The following is a 19642-nucleotide window of genomic DNA, read 5'->3' on the forward strand; positions in this document are numbered from 1 at the left end:
GCATCAGATACAACTGAAAGCCACTCAGGGCCAACATCACACTCTCACTAAGAGAGATCATCAGCTCTTGCAGAACTGTGGGGGCAGATCCTCCATCTCTCTCACCAGGGCTTGGAAAAGACGTCAGAAATACAGAACATAAATTTCAATAGATGATAAAACTGAGATTTTACCTTGAGATTGATGTCAGCCCCGTGCTGCTCCAGCAGCCAAAACGTAAGTGCTCCCTTCCCCACGCAGGCCATTTCTCTGTGAGAAAAAGGACTAAAAGCCATGTCATGGACTGGCTCGGAGATACGAGTCGATGACAGGAGTTCATAAGTGTAGGTACTCCACAGAGCAATGGTTTGATCATTGTAGTCCCCTAGGTAGAACATGAAAGACAGTAGAAGGAGGGAACCAACCTGATGGAGCTGTAGGCGTCCCTACAGCAGAGGAGTTGGACTAGATGACCTTTAAAGGTCCCTTCCAACTCAAATGATTCAATTATTCTAATTCTGCAGCCTGAGTGTTTCCTTACGATGGCCATCAGCCAACACACACGTCACAATCTCATGTCATGCCACTGCTGTCTCAGGCAGAGGCACATCTCTTTGCATGCATACTCAGCAAAAGCCAAGAAGTGCTTCTGTGGCAGCGAAGGCTCCGTGATGTAATAGGTTGGCATCTGAGCTGAGGATGAGTGGAGCTGGCCCAACATTTTGTGTTGGAGGTTGTAGCACATCTGGACCTACAGCACAGTCTGCAGCCGATGTCTGACTCAGCCAATGTTGGCCTGGTAGGGATTGCAGCACACAGAGCAGGCTTTCTGCTATTTCTGCATCCTTAGCACACCTCAGCACATGCCCAACACAAGCCCTCCAGCGACACTATGAGCTCAGGACTAACAGCTTTGAACTGAGAAACAGAGGGTGCCATTGCTGAGAGCGATGCAGAGATGGGAACTGACCTTAATGGAAGCCACCACATCTGGCAGGCAGCAGGAGGCAGCAGCCATGGCATGGTAAGCACCCCCAGCTCTCAGCCTGCACAGCAGGCACTTCATCAGCCTTCCCCAGGCTCCACAAATCAGGGCAGACTTTCAGCTTTTTCCTTCTCCACAGCCCAGAAAAGAGCTGGAGAAGGAGGGCTCCTCTCCCACGCTGCTCTGCTGAGAGCACAGAGCTCTCTCACTTGAGCAAGGCTTGCTTTTTTTTTCCAAGGGCAGACTCACCAGCTCAAAATGAACGTGTTGCCTGCTCCACAGGTCCTCTCTCTTGCAAAACTAGAACTTACTAATTGTGTATCTGTCCTTTAAATGTCCCCTGCCTAAACAAAACAGACAGCTTGAGTGTCCATCTTGTGCTGGCATCGCCGCCCGGCAGGAGGCTCACAGTGTGAAGCCTGGATACTTCTGTGCAGTTCCAGCTAAGCAACAATAAGAAGGCCAGGAGAAAGCATTTCCCTTTGGATACTATATACAGTGACTGCAAACTATTTACATGGCCTTAACCAGGACTAGTCAGCCAGAAAAAAAGCTGTAACTTCAAGAAAAACGAGCCTGCAGGGCAATGAGAGCAAGCCCAGCACCCGTGCCTGGTAAACACAGGGCACATTTTCCCCCACAAAACGCTGACAGCTGCTCACTTGCAGAGCATCCCCAGGCTCACGGTCACTGCCAGGGGGACCTGAGATTACAAGCTGCATGATCCACTGTGCTGTTTATTAGGCTCTCTGATAGTTTCACAATGAAATGAAGTTCCAGTGCCAAAGCCACCAGAGCCGTGAGCTTGGTTTGCAGCTCACAGCTTTCATCCACTTACAGCAACTTCCTCCCCTCAGATGCCCATTCCATGTCTACTCCTGCACCCACACCCAGCAGTTACAGGGGTACTCACCAATGGTAGCAAGGAACCTGTCATCCCGAGAGTATGCCATGGCTTGGACTTGTGTCTTGTGGTGGAAGAGACTTGCTGTACAAATCCCATCCTGGGTGTTCCAGATGCAGATCTGACAATGGGAGTCTCCATCTCTCTTTCCCGAGGCAGAAGCCAGAGCCTAACAGAATGATATGTTGTCATAGAGACCTTGGTAAGTAATTAGAGAACATTTCATTAGTGTTGGCAACTGTTAGACCCCCACTAAAGTCATGCAGCTGGCATGTGGGAAATTCTGCAAGAAAACCATCACCTGACAGGAGCAGGGAATGGTGGCATCACCCAGAGGGAGGGAACAGCCTCTGCCGTCACACCAAGCCAGCACAAAGAATAACTAGGCTCAAAACCCATTGGTTTTATTCCCACAACCCCAGGTCTCCACGCAGAAGGAAGATGAGAGAAATGGGATTTTAATCAGTGATATTCCTCTAGCCTGAAGTGATGCAGATCAAACAGCCCTGGGCGAGCAGAAGCCTCTCCTACCTGGGCATCGTGGCTGACAGCAAGTGTAGAGATCTCCTCTGCATGAGCAAGCCAGTGATTCTGTGACCCTGAGTGCAGGTCTTCAACCACGATGATGCAGCCACAGGTGTAGGCGAAGAAGCCTAGCAGAGAATGAGCAGATGGGATGTTTTCCTGTAAAGGCTTCACATACAGCACCCACTGCAACTCACACCACAGACCAGGGAAATTATTTTTGTTTAAGTAATTTGTAAAAGCTGACTCTTCCACGTAGCCTCTGCAGCATCCTTCCTACAGGCTGAGTGTGGAGCAGGGCAAATCTCACTTCCCATAACCTAAGTAAAGCAAAGATGCTGGGCATTGCTCCAGCTTGGAGAAGGGAGTTGAGATGGATTCTCTGGCAGCTCTCACCCTCCTCTATCCATCTGACTACCAGAGCCTGAAGCTGTCCCTATCCACTTTCACCAGCAGCAAAGAAGTGTTACTGGGCTTTGTCAGCACAAAGAACCACCTGCTAAAGATCCCAACCCAACAGCTGGAATAATAGACCTCAGCTCAGCGTGTGCACACTGACAGCTCACACAGCTCCCAGCCCTGGGCACCCTCCCCAACATACCCGTGTCCGGGTCCCACACCATGTTCCCTCTGCCATTTCCATTGTAGCCAATTACTGCTTTCAGCTTCAGGACTTCGTTGCCAGCTGGAGGAGATAAAAAACTCTGCAAGAAAAATAGACGCAGGCTTACAGTAAGATCTGAGAGGACAGTTTGATCAGGTGCATTCAGGACACACATAAGAAAAGCATGCATGCAAGCACACTCATCAAACACACACACAACACCCAAATTCATGCCAGTGCTCACACAATTCACATTCTGCCCATCAATGGATCAATAAGAATGTGCACGCATACATATAAAAGAGAAACTGCACCGACACAGCCAGAAACAGATGCTTTCAGACAGGGCACAAAACAGGCTGGCAGCAGTTCCCCATCTGATGAGCAGCTGCTAATCCTGCTGGGCAGGAGTTCGGTGGGTTTTTGAGCTGCTGATGCACTTTGAAGAGGAACACAGTGAGGGAAAAAGCACCACCAGGTGGGGGGCAGAGGAGGGAACTAAGGATGCGAGATGAACGTAGCTGTTCTCCCACCCGCCGTGAGCAGCAGAGCTTAGGGAAAGGTTAAGTTTCTGTTCTATTATCGCTCTGTTTATTAACAGAGCAAGAGCTGTGCCTTAACTACCTTCGCTACCCCCGATGGATTGCCTTCCCCAGCCTGCTTTGCCAATGCATCTGCTTGCAAATATGTGTGTGATGAATCACGCCACTGCTCGCTTGTCTTTCACTTTCAATAGCACATGCCATTTCCATTGCCTTTGAATCAAAATTTATGCAGATTTGCTGAACAGAAAACAGAATTGAGAGCGACTCACTTTTTGCTAGTCTGGAAAGAGCTGCATGCAGAGGAGAGAGGTGGACTAACGTTAAGGGTTTCTGTTTGGACATCAGACCCGGGGGTGCATTTCACCAAAGAACAAAAATCAGTAACAACTCTGAAAAGCCACCTTGCCCAGCCCCCAAAAGCCTCATCCTCCCCCGGCCCAGCAACCAGCACAGTTCTCACCTGGGGGAGCACAGAGGCCTTAAAGTGAGGAGTGAAATGCCGGTAGGAATCCGGGCGGACGCAGCACTGCGACAGGGGACTGCTGGTCTCCTTTCTGGGTTCTGCCGTACAAAGAAGAAAACAGAGCCTATGTGATGCTGCTGCCCATGGGAATGGTCTGGGATCAGCAGCTATCTTGTGGCTTGTCTGTTCTGATGATGTGTGTGCATACACACTAACACATGGGAGAGGAAAAACTCCACTGCAGAGCCACACATGCTTCTGTACAACGGTGTGAGGGGTTTCCAGGAGCAAAGGAAGAACACCCATCCCTTCCATCACCCCACTCAGCCACGCTCCAAACAGCCTAAAGACATCCACGATGCACACATCGCTGCAAAGCAGAAGTCACGCAGCCAGAAAGAGGTCTCTAAGCAGAGCAGCAGAGGCATAGTTTTATGTTGAAGCTTTCCAGCAAATCCTGCCTGGGGCTGAGCGCTGGCAGCTGCGTGCTTCTGGCAGCTCGCCATACGCGGCTGGAGCTTTGAGGCTGTGCCTCTATTAATGGAGGTATAGGGAGCTTTAATTCCAGCTGGCTTTAATAGAACTTGCCACTTAGAGATGATACGGGCTCCAAGAAGCTGAAGAGGGGCTTCTGGCACGCCTAGAAGCAGCAGCAGGGAAAGAGCCAGGCAAACAAGCAGACCTGGGGGCCAGCATGAGAATCCCTCCCCATCACACCTGAGACGAGGAAGGCACCCGAGGAGCACACTGCTGCCCCTTCTTTCACATCTCAGCACACCACTGGAGAGCTGTTGTGGGACTGCCTGTGCTGCATTTACAGTGGTCTTTCTTTGCTTTTCAGGGACAGACCAAGCTGCCATGCAGGATACATGCTGTGCCCCAAGCAGCCAAGATCTGGGATAGGTGGAGATGGTCCCAAGTTACCATGTGCTGATGGTGCAGCAGGCCTGCAGCTCTTTGGCCTCACTTTGGGTCTCACAACAATAAGATCCTCGCTCCTGGCCGCCTCTGCCACAAAGACTGAGGTGTCTTTGTCTCCATTCTCCACTCCTCTGCCAGGCAGACAGGCCTCCTCCTCTCTGTCTGACTCTGAGAAAATACCTGAAGAGAAAGAATAGCAGGACAGAACCGACCGCGTCTTCCAGGACTGCTTCACGCCTGACCGACCCACTGATTTCTGGTAGTGGTTCTGCTCGGTGTCACAACCCATCTGTTAGAGTGGAGGGCAAAGCAGACATTTCCTGCTGGGTACGTCCAACAGGATGTTTACCACTGCCTTCACAGGAGCTGTGCCAGCAGCTCAGCGTTTGGAGTTACAGCAGCACTGAACTCCCACACCTCTGGCTAGCTTTGTCCACGTTAGAAGGAAAGTGCAGACTGCTCTGTCAGTCTGCAGGGAGGGGATGAGCAGCAGAGTCAGCTCTGAGGATGCTGGAGAACTAGGCAAGGAGCTTTTCCCAAAATGAGATCAACTCCCCCTTTTCCTGCAAGCAATTCCTCTTACTTTGACATCCCGCTGTGTGGACAGGGCTGACATCCAGACATGGTGGTGAGGACAACAGTGGAAGAGGAATTGTCTGCCGAGGTACATCAGACACATCCTTTAGCTTCTCAGAGCTGTCTTCTGTGAAAATGAAACAATTTGTGTAACTCCCACAGTCCCTTAAACCCTCTTCTCTTCCCAGGGCAACCAATGACGATGGCTCCAAGCTCCTGCTCCATCATTCAAGGGGGACACACAGAGCGTGGACAGCGAGGCCAGGGAGCAAGAAGACAGAAAAGATAGAGGGAGGAGGCCAGGGGCAGGGAAGGACAAAAGGCAAAGGCTGAGCTACCTATCAAGAAACCCAGATCCACTCTGCTCAGAACATCCCCTCCTTGGCAGACTTTTACCGAGAGATGCTAGTTAACTGGAGACTGCCAATGGGACTAATTAGCCAGTTACCCCTACTACTTGACTATCCTTGGAAAGAACCAAAATCCATTTCCCCAACCCCTATCCACTGCCAGGAAAAGCAGCTGTGGGAGAGCTGCTGACCAGAGCAGCTCAGGGCAGCAAGCAAACTTACCTGCTGCCAGCAGCAGAGGGGACTCAGAGGAACGAGTCCTACGAAGGCAACAAGAGCAATGTTACACAGAGAGGAGATGGAGGAAGGGGAAGCACAGAGCTAACATGGCACTTACAGGGCTGGGGGAGACCCCTCTGCAGGTACAGCTAGGAAATCCCAGAGGAAGATGGCATCTCCAACGCTGACGACGTGCCGCTGGTCTGGGGTGAAGGCCACCTGGCACACAGGCTCCGAGTGGCCAATGTACACCTGGGAGAGAAAGTGTCATGAATTCCATCATCACTCTGTCAAAGACAAGACTGTGGCTGCTACACAGTGGCTCCCTGCAAGCATCCATCCATCCTCCATTCATGCTTGGGGAAGGATGCTTCTGTCTGCACTCCTCAGCAGAGGATCATCACACAGACAGCAGCAGCACACAGTGCTCAAACCCAGGGGTCACCTCAAACACGCTGGCCCAAGCCACACATCTGCCACTTTCTTCTCCAGGGATTCAGAAATGCTTTATCTGATGGAACGGGGGAACAGCAGCCTCCTTCCCTCCCCAGATGCAGTACCTGGAAGTTGATGCTGAAGCGCATCTGGTAGTCCCACACTTTGATAACCTTGTCGCCAGCAGTGAGCAGGTACCTGGCATCCTTACTCAGTGCCAAGGAAGAGCAGGACAACTTGTGCACAGGGGACACCTGAGGACAGGGCACAGCACCAGCAGCATTAACTCTCACTATCAACCAGTTACATGCTTCTTGGTCAACAGGAAATAACAGGTCAGTGGGATGAAGATGAGGGGAATGCTTTTGGCTTCTGGTGAAGTTTAGAGCAGCAGACAAGAGATGCCCTGAGAAAGGTCTGCACTTGCTCTCCAGTCCTTCAGTTTCTCCAGGAGTGTGAAGATCACTGGACACACCGTGGTCTGGACAGATTCACTACGACGCAGTCAGATTCCAAAATATAAGTGGGTCACTTGGGTATTTCACTAGCCCATCTGTGAGACAAGCTAACTTCATTGCCCCCCTATCCACCAGCCCACTGCAGTGTAATAATACAGGTTCACGTCCTTATGCTTCAGCAAGAGGAGAGCAGTGTGGCAGTACAGAAAACAAGGACAAGCTCAGGCTCACCCTAACCAAGACCACACTGTGACAGCCACATGCTAACCTCTCGTGTTTTACTTGGAAGCCCTCAGGATGAGCTCTTCTCTCACACAGCCTCCTGAGGTGCCCAAACCCCACACGAGGTGATCCCTCAGACATGAATTTCTTCGTGCCCTACCTCTCGCACCAGCCGTCCTGTTTTTGCATCAAGCACAAGGATTTTGTTGGAAGAAGTGGACACCAGGAGCTCTCCTTGCGACACAGGAGCAAAGCAGATTCTCACTGCAGAGTCCAAGGCCGTACTGTTCACATCAAGGATGCTGATGTCCACCCTCAGCAGCTGTGAAACAAGAAGCTGCTGAATATCCTGGAGCAAGCGCTGGGGGAGGCTCAGGAACAGCTGCTGGGCAGGCATTGGGGCTGCTCTGGTGGCTCTCCTAACACAAGGCTACAGAGTTCCCCACACCCCTTCTCGTGCTCCAGCTGGACATCCCACAAGGTGCTGCAGGGCAAAAGCAACATCCCCACTGCCCACTGCTGCTCTTCAAATGATCTTTCTAGAGGGGAGTGAAGGTGAGAAGCAGCAGCAGCCTTGACTTGGCTGTTTCCAGCTCACAGAGTGGAAAACTAAGCTGTAAGCACCTGAGTAAGCACCTGCTGCGCTGGGGAGGCCCTCTCCAATGCTCTGCCCAACTCTTGATTTATCTCACTGGTTGTAAATCTACAGGGATTTTCTTCCCCAGCACTGCAGGGAGCCTGCTGGTACCTCATCCAGAGTGCAGGCCTCCATCACGGTCACAACGTACTTGGAGGGCCCCACGAAGGCCAGGAGGCAGCTGTCCCCACTGAGCACCAAAGCATCAGGACCACTGCCAGCATCCTGGGCCACCACGTTACCTGAGGGCCACAGCAAGAGAGAGGGTGAGGAGAGGAGCAGATGTCATTCTGCAGCACGCTGTGATGGTGCTGCTAACTGCTACCTGCAGCTGCTGCCTCTGGGTCAGCCCTGGGGTAATGCTCTGGCCTGAGAAAGGAGCAACCTCTGTTGAGGAAGAAGCTACTAATGTTATCTGCTACATCCACACAGCAAACCACCTCAAAGACAAGGCCTGACTGAACATGTGGTGCTTTCAGAGCACAGAACAAGAAATAAAATTGATTTTTTTGTTTTTAAACCTTACTGGAAGCCGTGACAAGTTGCTACAGATGTGAGCTCTCAGCTGCAACCTGAACATTTGAACCCTGTGCAGAGCGAACCCCAGCACACCAACCTCAGCCCAATGGGCAGACAAAGCCAAAGGTCAAAAAATGACAAAAATCAGAGCAATTCCCTGTATTCATTCCACCACCAGAATTCTACAGTTATGTCCCTGGAGCATGGCCAAACACTGAGCGTGGGTTCCAGGCCAAAACTTGAACATTCCATTGCACCAATGACACCAAATTTTGGGGATTCTGGACAAATTCCCTAACCTCTCAGCCCCTGTTCTTCTCCTGCATACTTCACACCCACAGGGGCAGGAGCTCTTTGTACAATGCACTGTACAGTGGAGCTCCCCTTCCCTGCCCAAGCTTCCCAGTGCTGCTTATTTCGAGGAATAAATACAAATGGTGCAGCTTTCTGAATGGGCTGAGCCTGGTTTGATGCCCGTGCTACTAAAAAGACTGCAGGGGGAAAATGAAAAAGGCAACCCAGAACCCTAAGAACTTACCCAGGACTCTCAGGACCTGGCTTTTCTGTGCCACACAGCTGTAAAGAGCCAGAGTTCCCTGCAAACAGGAGCTGAACATGAAGTTGCCATCTGGAGAAAAGGTGAGCCCAGCAATCCGAGTGCGGTGCTGTCTGCAAGAAGGAGGAAAAAGTGAAACAGCCAAGAACCAAAAAAGCCACAGAAAAGTGCAACACTGTGAAGAACCCAGGGGAGAGAACAACCAGGGGCAAGTAGAGAACCTCAGCATGTCTACGCCTACAACAGTGCAGGGCTGCTGCTGGATGGGACCAGCTCCCCCCGCTTTGGAGCATCCCACCTCCCACACTGAGGCACACAAGAGCTCCATGTTCATCCAGCCTCTAGAACCCCTTTCCTACCAGCAGCAGCTGTCAGAGGGCACACAAAGCACTCGGTGCTGCTGCAGGTTGGACTTGCACCATCCCAGGCTACGTACGTCTGATCAGCTGGCACACGAGAACTGCCAAGCCCCAGAAAAGCAACCTTCCCACCTCCTGTGGTGCAGCTACCGGTGCACCTCTTGCCACAACACCCATCATCAGAGCCCTTCCTGCAGCTCTCACCACTCACTTGTGCTCTGCCAGCAGGTCGGAGGCAGTCAAGCTGAAGGTCCGCACCACGCCGCTGTCGAATCCACAGGCGAGGATCCGCTGGGTGGGGTGGAAGGACACAGCACACGGCATCTCATCAGCAGCTGTGAAGTCGTACAGCTGCAGGGGAAACAGCACAGGCACAAAGCTGGAAGGAGCTGCACCTGGCAGCCACACTGAATGGCCTCAGAGCTCCACCACAATGGTCCTGCAATGGAACTCTGACCATTCCTGCTCGCAACCAAAGCCCAATGAAGTCCTGGGTCTTTGGGCTTTTTAGATAAAGCCCTTGGGAACTGTGATTTGTGTTAAAAGCAGGATTCACAAGGTAAAGGAAGGGAAAACAAATTAGGCCGTTTTGTTTAATTACACCTTCAGAAGCTAAGACCAAATTACACATTAAGCTAAGAGCCGGAGAACTGCAGGCTTCAGAAGGATTTCCTGTGCAGGGGACACCCTGTGCTCCAAGGAGGACATTTAAGAGCTCTTACACCACAAAGCTCTGATAACTCAGCTAAGCAGAACCTGGGCAGATGATTAATAAACACGAAATCCCCAGCAGCTCTCATCTACCCCACCTGCTGCATGGACACGAGGTCCCACACCCGGATGGTGTTGTCTCGAGACACCGTCGCCATCTGCTTCCAAACTCCTTCCACTGAGAAGGCCAAGATGGAATCCTCGTGGGAGCGCATCAGGGTGCTGTAGCCCCGGGACTGGATGTCCAGGTAGCCCAGATTCCTGGCTGTGGTCGTGCACAGGACTTTGTGGCCATCAGGGCTGATGCAGACAGAGCTCACCGGTGCCTCGTGCTCTGGGGGAGGACACAGCAGTCAGCACAGCCCCACAGCAGAAGCACGGCGCCTGGAGCACAGCTGCAGAGCCAGATGCATACTTGGGCAAGTAATGCACGTAGGAATAGACTTCCCACGTGATCTCAAGATTGAGTGCTTGCAGGTTTGAGCTCAGTGCCAAATTAGTCTCTGCCCTTTCTAGCAGTCCCTGGGCTCTGCTGTTATGGTGACTGTTTCAAAAAGAGCAAAGAACAGCTTGACTTCTCTCCTAATTTTTCATGCACGGATGAGCTGTGGGTACAAGGGCACAGAAATCAAGACGCATTGCCTGTTCTCCCCCAGGCCCTCCTGCCTCATCCCTAGGAGTTACAAGAACGAGCAGGAATAAATAGTCACTCAAGTAAAATACTTCCAAGACAGTCACCCCCAGTGACAGCCAGCAGAAAGAACGCCCTCGTTCACAAGCGTTACTTTAGGAGACATCTGAGCAGAGGCTTTGCTTCCCAGCAGCAGGCTGCTGCACTGTGGAGGTGGGAAGGACTGCTCCCTGCTCTGCTCACCTGCTTCAAGGACAACAGCTGAGAAGTCCAGCGGCCACAGCCGCAGGTAGCCGTCTGCTGAGCCCGTGGCACAAAGGCTTGAGGAGATGCTGATACTGTTTATAGCGATCCCAGGGCCTGGAAAATCAATAACAACACTTAGTTGTATACTGACAGAAATACGAAAACTCAAATGGAGGGTTCTCTCATCCAAGAGCTGCACCAGCAGCCAGAAATCCCACTGTGAAGGACTGCACCTCTGAAAGGTCCCAGTCACCCCCTGTCATCTTCCAGCACTTCTTACCATCAGCACAGCTCTGTTCACTCTTGCCAGGCACAGAAAAGCCACTTTTTAAACCCTGCCATACTTTTGGCTTGCAAAAGATTGCGTGGCAAGGTGAAGTGTCCGAGATACAAAACTTCCATCCCTGTGTCTCAAATCCTTTCTGCAGCGTCTGACAGGTAGAGGTGATGAAAGCAGCTGATGTTTCGATGCCAGTACGTCGTCTATGGTCACAGCACCAAAGGCAGCCAATGCTGCTGCCACTGAGGCACCCAGGGACATCAATCACTTCATCTCTAGGCTGGGTTCTCACCCACAAAGCAGGAACTAGAGTTCTGTGCTTCCCGAAGAGGCAAGCTCTAGGTTAATTAGCTCCATTTGCCAAAGCAAAACATGCACCAAGTTTTAAGATAGCGGAGCAGTGACACTTGAAAGTGAATTCTTCCTGCTGTTAAAATTAATGGACGAGCTGCAAGCTGTATCATTTAGAATACAGCATCAAAGATTTCCCCAAACACTTCACACAGGCCGAGTAATGAAAAAAAAAAAAAGCCCCAAAATTCATCCTTTCATTCATCCGCTTCGCTTTTTCACATCACTGCATTAAGATTCTCATCAGCAAATTAAGACCCCCGTTTCATGTTTCTAAAAGCAGCGTTCCTCTGAAAGTGCAATCAGCATCGAAAACGCTGCGATTCTTTCTTAGGACGATGCTTTGCTGCACCATTTGCAGTGCTTAAAGGGAAAACAGCTAGCTAGCAACAACCTAATCAACCCCAAACAAGCTTCAGCAGCAGGCTGACAGCTGCTTTATGCTACCAGGGGTGGGATCTACGCTGCCCCTGCCCACCTACCTGCCCCATCCTGCAGCTGTGCAGGCAGCAGCCGCCGCGCACTCCGCACGCAGACGTTCTTGTAGTCCACCTCCAGGACGTGGCCACTCCTGCTGCAGACGAAGCTGGAAAGGAGAAGGACGCGTGCTCTGGTTCCTCAGGGTTAAGAGGAACCGTGTGGATGTGCCACAGCAAAAATCCAGGTTTCCGGGGTGTTACTGTGCAGAAGTCCTATAGTAACAATGCAGGTTTAGAGGGGAAGCACACCATAACCTGTTAAGATGGAAAGTCATTTCATGCTACGGTAATCTAAGGGCCTTTCCACGTGCTATCCCACAAACCTACAGCCAAGACGGCAAGAGAGGAATCATTAAGGTTGAAAAACATGCCTAAGATCCCAGGTTTAACCCCAACCCATCCCCACTGCCCACAGTGCCACACCAACATGGTTCTGGAACACCTCCAGGGACGGCGACTCCCCCACTTCCATGGGCAGTGGTGCCACTGCATCCCCATTCTTCCTGAGGAATTGTTCCTAATATCCAACCTGATGTCCAATCTGTCAGTCACAGCTTCCTATTTTATCACCTTCTGCCCCTTTAAAATACCAGTCAGAAAACAAGCCGAAAGCTCAGCACAGACTTCAGTGAGAACCCTCAGCTTGGGACACAGCCCTCAGGGAGGGCAGGGGCACAGCTTGGTCGGCTTGGAGCTGCGTGTGGTAGCAGCAAGGGTCTGCTCTGATGATTAAAATAAAGCATTAAAGCAAAAAAGTGATCTGTTTGTATCTCAGAGGATTTGCACCACTCCAACAGAAAGCAAACCACGAGCCTCAGGTCTCAGCACAAGGCAACACATCACAGGGCAAGCGCGAGGACTCATGGCCTGCATTCTACTGAAGCACAGCCCGCTGAGGAGGGCAGAAGCTCCCACAGCTCCAAGGGCACCCAGGCACGGCGCTGTGGGGACAGGAAAAGGCTGCAATCTTACAGCGTGCGGTCGTCAGGCTCACGGGCAGCTGAGTTGCCCTCCTCAAAGGCCAGGTCAGTGAACTCCAGTGCGTGGTACTCGCCCAGGTTGACAGGACAGGAGCGCAGCGCTCCGTTCCGCACTCGCCACAGCCTCACGCTGCCCCGGCCGCACGACACCATCCTGTCACAAGAGAGATGGGGTAAGGGATGGAAAAGGATCAAATCTTGCTCCTGCGAGCCCAAATCGTGCAAGTGCAGCACGGTTGGGTTGGAAGGGACCTCACAGCCTGACTGGTTCCACGCTGTGGGCTGTGCCCCCCTCAGCTCAGCTGCCCACCCGTGAGCATGGGCATCTCCAGGGATGGGCACCCACAGCTCTGGGTGGCAGTGCCAACACCTCACTGCCCTCTGAGTAAAGAATTTCCTCCTAATATCTAACCTGATTCTCCTCACTTTTAGTTGAAAATCCTCCTCTCTTATCCTATCACCACGAGACCACATAAAAAGTCGCTCTCCACCTGGTTCAAAAGCTCCTTTTAAACGGTTGCAGCGCCTCAAGTGCTCCACAGCCATGCCCAAACTGATTCTGCCCACATGTTTTCTATGCACCCTACCTGGTGTCATCAAAAAAAGCAATCTTCAAGGTCTGGATGTCCACATCCGTATGCGCTCTGGCCAGCACCAACACCTCTCCACCACGGGTCACCTGGGCAGTGTTCCACACCACCACCATCTGAAGGGAGACAGCACAGCAGAGCAGCTGAAATATGGAAACCTTGGCAGAGGAAGAGTTTTTCCAGCAGAGCAGAACAGCTGCACAGCCTGGGGACTGCTCTGGAGCTGGTAAGAATACTGAATGAGGGAAAAATCTGATTTTGCAGAGGGCTCAGGACAGTCCAAGCAGCTCAGCAAAGCTTCGTTGCAGCGTGTTTGCTTGGCAACCGCAATTACAGGTCCTAAATCTGGGGCTACCTGGCACTGGGGCTCAAATTCAGGAAAGAAAATACACAAACTCTGCTTTCTGAGTTGGAAAAGCTGCAGCATGGCTGAGATGTTCCACAAGAGCTGGAAATGGCAAGTCTGCTGCCCTCCTTGTAGCATGCCGCTCAGCTCCAGGGTTGCTCGCCTATGGTGCCAATTCATGTGGCAAAGCAGTGACAGTGCCTGTCTCAGGGTCTCAGGCTATGCTCAGAGCCTCCCCACCTCATGGAGTGGCCCCTGCAGGTCTCCAAACATGGGGATGGACAGAGATCACCCAAAGCCAAGGGGACAACCAGTGAGAACAGGCAGGTGACCAAACGCTCTGCTCTCAGAAAACAGTTAGGCTGGACCCAGCACAGCCTGCAGCATCACCCCAGCAGTGCTCCTGGGCAGCCCATGTGCAGCCCCCCAGCTGTGGGTCTCCAGCTCGGCTGTGGAGCACTGCTTTATGCTGGAATAAAGCCGGAGCAATCCTGTGGCTGTTTGTTTTCTTCCTGCAGGCAGCCAGCAGTGGCACAGCTAATTGCTGGGAGCTGCCAATAAGGGATTGTTGGGTGAAAACAGTTGCACTGACAAAGCCCCAAAAAACAGCTTTATTTTTGACTACTACATGTGGGATCTGCGTCATCCTCTAGCTACATCAGTGGGTGGCAGCTTCAGCACCCAGCACCCTTCCAGCACGCAATGTCTGCAATGCCCAGAACGGAAGGATTAAACCCAGCATCTGTTTGCTCGCCCTCCACGCTACAAAAGATGTATTTTGGGTTTCAGACAGTGCCCAATCTCCCATTTCAGTTCCCACTCCTCCACTATGTGCTTGCAGGCATTCCAGCACAAGGTGCTGCACAAGCTCGTGTCCCTCAGCCAGGCAGTGGTGTGCATTAGTTTGCAGCGATCCCCAGAGGACAAAAGGAGAATCCTCCAGGCCTGGCTGTCAGCTGGAAGCCAGCGAGCCCATAGCAGTGCTCTGCCTGCACAGCAGCTGTAGGATCCGAAGGAACAGCCCTCTCACACCACTTGCTCAGCAGAGCAGGGAAAACACCAAAAAACCAAATTCTACTTCTCACCGTTTTGCCATGTCGATCCTTTCCAACGCCACACAGAACGGCTCCACTGTAGGAAAAGCTGCAAGAACAGGGGGGGCACCTGGTGAGGGGCTGCACCTCACACCCCAATGCATCTCAGCTGGGAATCAAAGCAGGTAAGTGCAGGATGCGGGGAGGTGGTGAGTGCTGAGGTGAGCTGCCAGCAGATCAGCTGTGCTGGGAGAGCTGCCAGCGGGCCTGCTGAGAAATGCAGGCTGATGGAGAGCTGTAATTCACCCCTGCTTTATCACACAGCAATAGCACGGAAAAGCTGCCATGCTGCAACACCTGCCATTTACAATTACAGGCCCTAAATACCGAGGCTGCCTGGTGATAGGGCTCAAATCTGGGAAAGAAAACACAGAGAGGAATACACTGAGGACTGGGACGGGCTGAGGACGCATCCCCTCCAGGGCTGGCACGTACCTGAGGGACAGCACGGCCCGCACGTGGGTTTGGAACACAGCCACGCAGCTGCCTTTGGGGAAGTCCCAGAGGCGCAGCACACCCAGGGGACCCTCCTGAGCCGAGGCCAGCAGGGTGCTGCTGCCATTGAACGCCAGCGCTGACACCTGTGGGACATCGGAGAGCTGGGATGGGAGCAGCTGGGAGCGACTGCGTGCCTCTGGAAGGAAAGCACTTCTACCTTATCCGTGTGGCCAGTGAAGAACCTCTGCTCGCCAGTCTGAATCTGCAGGGTTACTATCACTGCGTGGCAGGGGTACACCACTGCAGAGCTGTTCCGAGTCCACAGCGCCTGCAGGAGAGAAACAAGAGGGCAGCTGAGATGTCACAGCGAGCCCAGGTTGGAGACAACGGTCTCTTAAATCCGCAGAAGCCACGAGATCCAAATGGCTGCCATCATTTCTGATTTCTGCCACCGTAACAGCAGAATAGCCGTGCACAAACACGGCCTCACGCCCATTTGTCGCAGGGTCGTTTTCCCCAGCACAAATGTTCCACAAGCGTGGTGCTTGTGGGCTCTCTGCTCCCCTGAGAAAGCAGCACAGTGTTACAGACAAGCTCACACAGCCGCCCAGGTACTGACCCACTTGGTGCTGCAGCCTCCAAAGCCAATCACCTTCCTCAGCTTCAGGATAGGATCTGGTAAGAAGCTCTGGAAAAGAAAAAAGTCAGAGGAGGATGATGGCAGCTCACCCACTGCTCTGCCTGGGTGCTCTGACTGCTGAGCCCCTCCGTCCCCATTTCTTGGCTCTGTGTGGCACTGGGACAGCTCTGCTTTCTCTCCGAGGGACCCCTTTTATTCATCCCAGGAGAAGTCGGATTTGGAAGGCGAGAGGGGCACTGCCTTACCCTGCAGCGAGAGGCTCTCCCACTGGCTGGTGCATCTGCTCCTGGGCCCTTCCTGTGCACGCCCTGCGCAGATGGGTAACAGCAAGTGCCTTAGTGCATTCAAACACAAATCCTCCTTTCAAGATACGTAGATAGGAGTTGAAAAGAATGGACAACCAAAAAAAAGAAAAAAATAACGCCAGCAAAAGCATTCTGTAGCATTACAGCAAAGTCCAGCCTGAAGCTTGTGTTCCCTCCACTGTTTCTGCAGGGCTCAAAGCCATCAGCCACGAGTGTCTCTAGGGAGCCCAGAGACATCCCCAGCAACGTCAGCCCCACAGCAGTGCCAGGGCACACGGGCAGGGCTGGGGAAGAGTACCCAGGGCCCCATGTGCTCAGCACAGTCTGGGCAGATGGAGCAAGGTGCAGGGGAGAGATCAGTGCCTGGCAAAACCCGGTGCTGTTGGCTGAACACGTGGCTCACAGGGAGCCCTGACACATGCAGGAAGCAAAAGCTCGTGTTCCAAGCAGCAGAGCTCCTCTCCTCTTGACCAAAGTGTCCCACCATCAAAGCCTCCAAAAGGGGGGGAACAGTAAGGAGAACCACAGCCAACGGGAAATGGGGCTGCTGTGTCCTCCCTTTGCTCACTCACCTCCTCTGAGCCTGCATGGGTGGCATGGGCAGCTCGCTCGCTCCTCTGGTGTGCATACACATGGATGCCACCATCACTGACAGCCAGGGACCGCACGGAGTCCCCCATGCCACGCAGCATCCCATCCTCTGCCTCCTGCTCCCCAACACGCAGGGCCTCTGGGGCTGCCAGGTGAACCTCAGGGATGCTTCCTGCAGCTGCAGGGCACCGGTGTGGCATCTGGGAAAGAGCAAAGCCCCCAGCACGGCTCAGCCCTGGGCACGGCTCAGCCCTCCCAGCACCCACTGCAAGGGCTGGGACAGGGGGACACCGGTGTCACTCCTGAGTGGCTCTTCACCCCACCAGGTCCCTTTAGCCTCCAGTCTTCATTTCCTATCTTTAATTGGAAGACAAAAGTATCTGCTGCCCAGCTGAGATGGATGTCTGAAGATTACGGAGCCGTTGGCATTTTTCTCCTCTCTGCTCTGTGCTATGCCACAGTGAACCACTGACTTATTAATTGTGGCCTCCGGGTCAACAGACCGTGCCCAGATCAGGCTGCAAATGACAAGCAGCAGCTTTCTACATTCTAGATACAGAAACTAAAGGAAAAGATGGGGGGAAAACTCCCTGTAAAGCAGAAAGGAGTCACACCCTCCACCCACAGCACACTTACAGCCTTGGGACTGGTGATCTGCTGGATGAGGGACAGCCGGTCTCGAACCGCTTTGGTGAGCGTCACCGGCTGGGGCAGCTGGCCAAGGGGCTCCTCTGAGTTGTGGCCACCTGGGTGACAGAAGAAAGGGCTGGGCTGTGCCCTGTTAGCTACCTACTGCAGGGAAGGATCATAGGATCATTAAGGTTGGAAAAGACCTCTGTGATCACAAAGCTGAACCCCAACCCACCCCACTACGCCCACTGAGCCACGTCCTTCAGTGCCACATCCCCGTGGCTCTGAAACACCTCCAGGGCTGGTGACCTCACCACCTTCCTGGTGCAGCAGTGCCGCTGTTTCACCACTCTTTCTAAGAAGAACTTGTTCCTAATATCCAGCCTGAACCTCCCCTGGAGGCAAAGAGCCGCACCGCTCGGCTGCCGATGGAGTCTAGAAAGGCGTGGGGATGAATAGCAATGGAAAATCCATCTGGGTCCCCCACTCACTGGAAGCACTACAGCAGATACACAGCAGGCATAACGCACACATAACACATCGGATTTGCTGCCCTGAGCTGGGAGGGAGAAGGGAAAGGACTCTGACCCCAGGAGGCTCACTGAGGGCTATTTTCTGAATTCTCAATAATAGCTACGAAAGGAGCCCATCTCACAGCTACTTTAGAATTAATCTAATTTCCCAGCAAACGCAGTACTTCATCTGACCCATGTCAGCCTCAGCTTTTGGCAGCTCCCCCAGCAAAAAGCTCTGACTGAGCCCCACAAGTGCTACTCAAGCACATGCACGGGGCCAGTGTGTCCCCTCTGCTGTCCCACCTGCTGTCCCCAGCCATCCCACCTGCCACAGGACTGGAGCAGCTCCTCTGGATGGAGTCATACGGCAGACTGGAGCCATCGGGTGGGAACCTGGGCAAAATCAGAAGGCACCACGTAACCAGGACTCCACGCAGGCACGCAGGATCTCACAACAGCCTATACCTGGCACAGAAGCCTCTCTCAGAAGCAGGTTGAGCTCACTGCCTCCTACAAGACTTTTCCTTTTGCCCCCCCCGAGCAAATCTGTCGTTCCTAGGCCAGCTTTACCCACCCTGTCTGCCCACACCACGTGCAGACCCGTCCCCAGGAGCAGAGATCTGAAGCTCTGTGTGCTGTCAGTACCTGATGTAGTCGTAGTGGTCGTGCCATTTTCCTCCCTTGGGCACTGGGAAGGCCATGTCCCGTGGCATTGGAGTGGCCCCATGGCAGGCTGGGCTGGCACGGCGGGCTTCAGAGAGCGTCACTCCTGGTGGCACAGGAGACAGAAGGTGACAGAAGGCTCTGCAAGGAGCTGCCTGAAATCAGCCCCCAGCAGGACAGAATTCCTCTCTTCAGGGGCAGAGGAAGCACAAAGGCTACAACTGAAGCACTGTAACATCGAACTACAAATGAACCTTTGTACCCTGAAACTCCCAGCCTTCAAAGACAACCCAAGAGGACAGACCCCTGGCATCACACTATAAACCCCCCAGGGCCAGGATTCACTTCATCTCTACTACTTTTTGTATTTTTGTGTGCTTTTGCTTGGGGCTGTGCTGATTTTCTTCTCTTCCTTCCTCAGTGCAGTTGTAATTTCACAACAGCCTTCACTACATGACAAACCTCAGAAGCCTTTCACTGCATGCAGCACCTCTAAGTCCCACCAGCAGGCCAGTGAGTTTGGGCAGGTTTTCAAACAAATCAGAAATGAAGGTTTTAACTGAGTAACTACCACAGTGAGCAGGTGGATGAAGAAAGAGTGCTGGAAGATATCTGGATTTCAAAGATAAAAAAGCCCAACAACAGAGTCTGTGGGCACAGCCCTGGGAGACCTGAGGTTTGCTAAGGCCCTTAACTAACTTTGGTAAGATATTTAACTTTTTTCTGCTCATTTACTTTTCCAGCTAGAAAATGAGATGACACTTTCCTCCAGGGAGGTCAAGAGGCTGCATCGACTACTGCACACAGAACCTGCTCACATCTCACCAAGTGCTTTGCCCCTTCTGCTTCCTACCACTGCTGCACTACAGCCAGCCCAGTGTTTGCCACAGACACC

The 19642-nt window shown here is 52.7% G+C and overlaps 1 protein-coding gene across 1 annotated transcript in view; it reads right to left on the reverse strand.

Moving 5' to 3' along the window:
- Nucleotides 1–19642, reverse strand: part of WDR90 (WD repeat domain 90) — a gene marked incomplete at both ends in the record, with an annotated part of 29206 nt that overhangs the window by 7337 nt on the left and 2227 nt on the right. Inside the window, 29 exons of the mRNA XM_079543071.1 lie at nt 174–364; nt 1878–2037; nt 2400–2521; nt 2995–3097; nt 4003–4103; nt 4930–5106; nt 5510–5629; nt 6075–6112; nt 6190–6323; nt 6632–6760; nt 7347–7508; nt 7935–8065; nt 8881–9011; nt 9469–9608; nt 10067–10302; nt 10843–10959; nt 11959–12062; nt 12928–13089; nt 13523–13641; nt 14957–15014; nt 15401–15546; nt 15621–15731; nt 16023–16091; nt 16289–16351; nt 16921–17139; nt 17576–17685; nt 18410–18477; nt 18730–18902; nt 19257–19348. Coding sequence (XP_079399197.1) covers nt 174–364; nt 1878–2037; nt 2400–2521; nt 2995–3097; nt 4003–4103; nt 4930–5106; nt 5510–5629; nt 6075–6112; nt 6190–6323; nt 6632–6760; nt 7347–7508; nt 7935–8065; nt 8881–9011; nt 9469–9608; nt 10067–10302; nt 10843–10959; nt 11959–12062; nt 12928–13089; nt 13523–13641; nt 14957–15014; nt 15401–15546; nt 15621–15731; nt 16023–16091; nt 16289–16351; nt 16921–17139; nt 17576–17685; nt 18410–18477; nt 18730–18902; nt 19257–19348 — 3686 coding nt within the window. The remainder of the gene's footprint in view (nt 1–173; nt 365–1877; nt 2038–2399; nt 2522–2994; nt 3098–4002; nt 4104–4929; nt 5107–5509; nt 5630–6074; nt 6113–6189; nt 6324–6631; nt 6761–7346; nt 7509–7934; nt 8066–8880; nt 9012–9468; nt 9609–10066; nt 10303–10842; nt 10960–11958; nt 12063–12927; nt 13090–13522; nt 13642–14956; nt 15015–15400; nt 15547–15620; nt 15732–16022; nt 16092–16288; nt 16352–16920; nt 17140–17575; nt 17686–18409; nt 18478–18729; nt 18903–19256; nt 19349–19642) is intronic.

Source organism: Tetrao urogallus, assembly GCF_951394365.1.
Source record: "Tetrao urogallus genome assembly, chromosome: 15".
NCBI lineage: Eukaryota > Metazoa > Chordata > Aves > Galliformes > Phasianidae > Tetrao > Tetrao urogallus.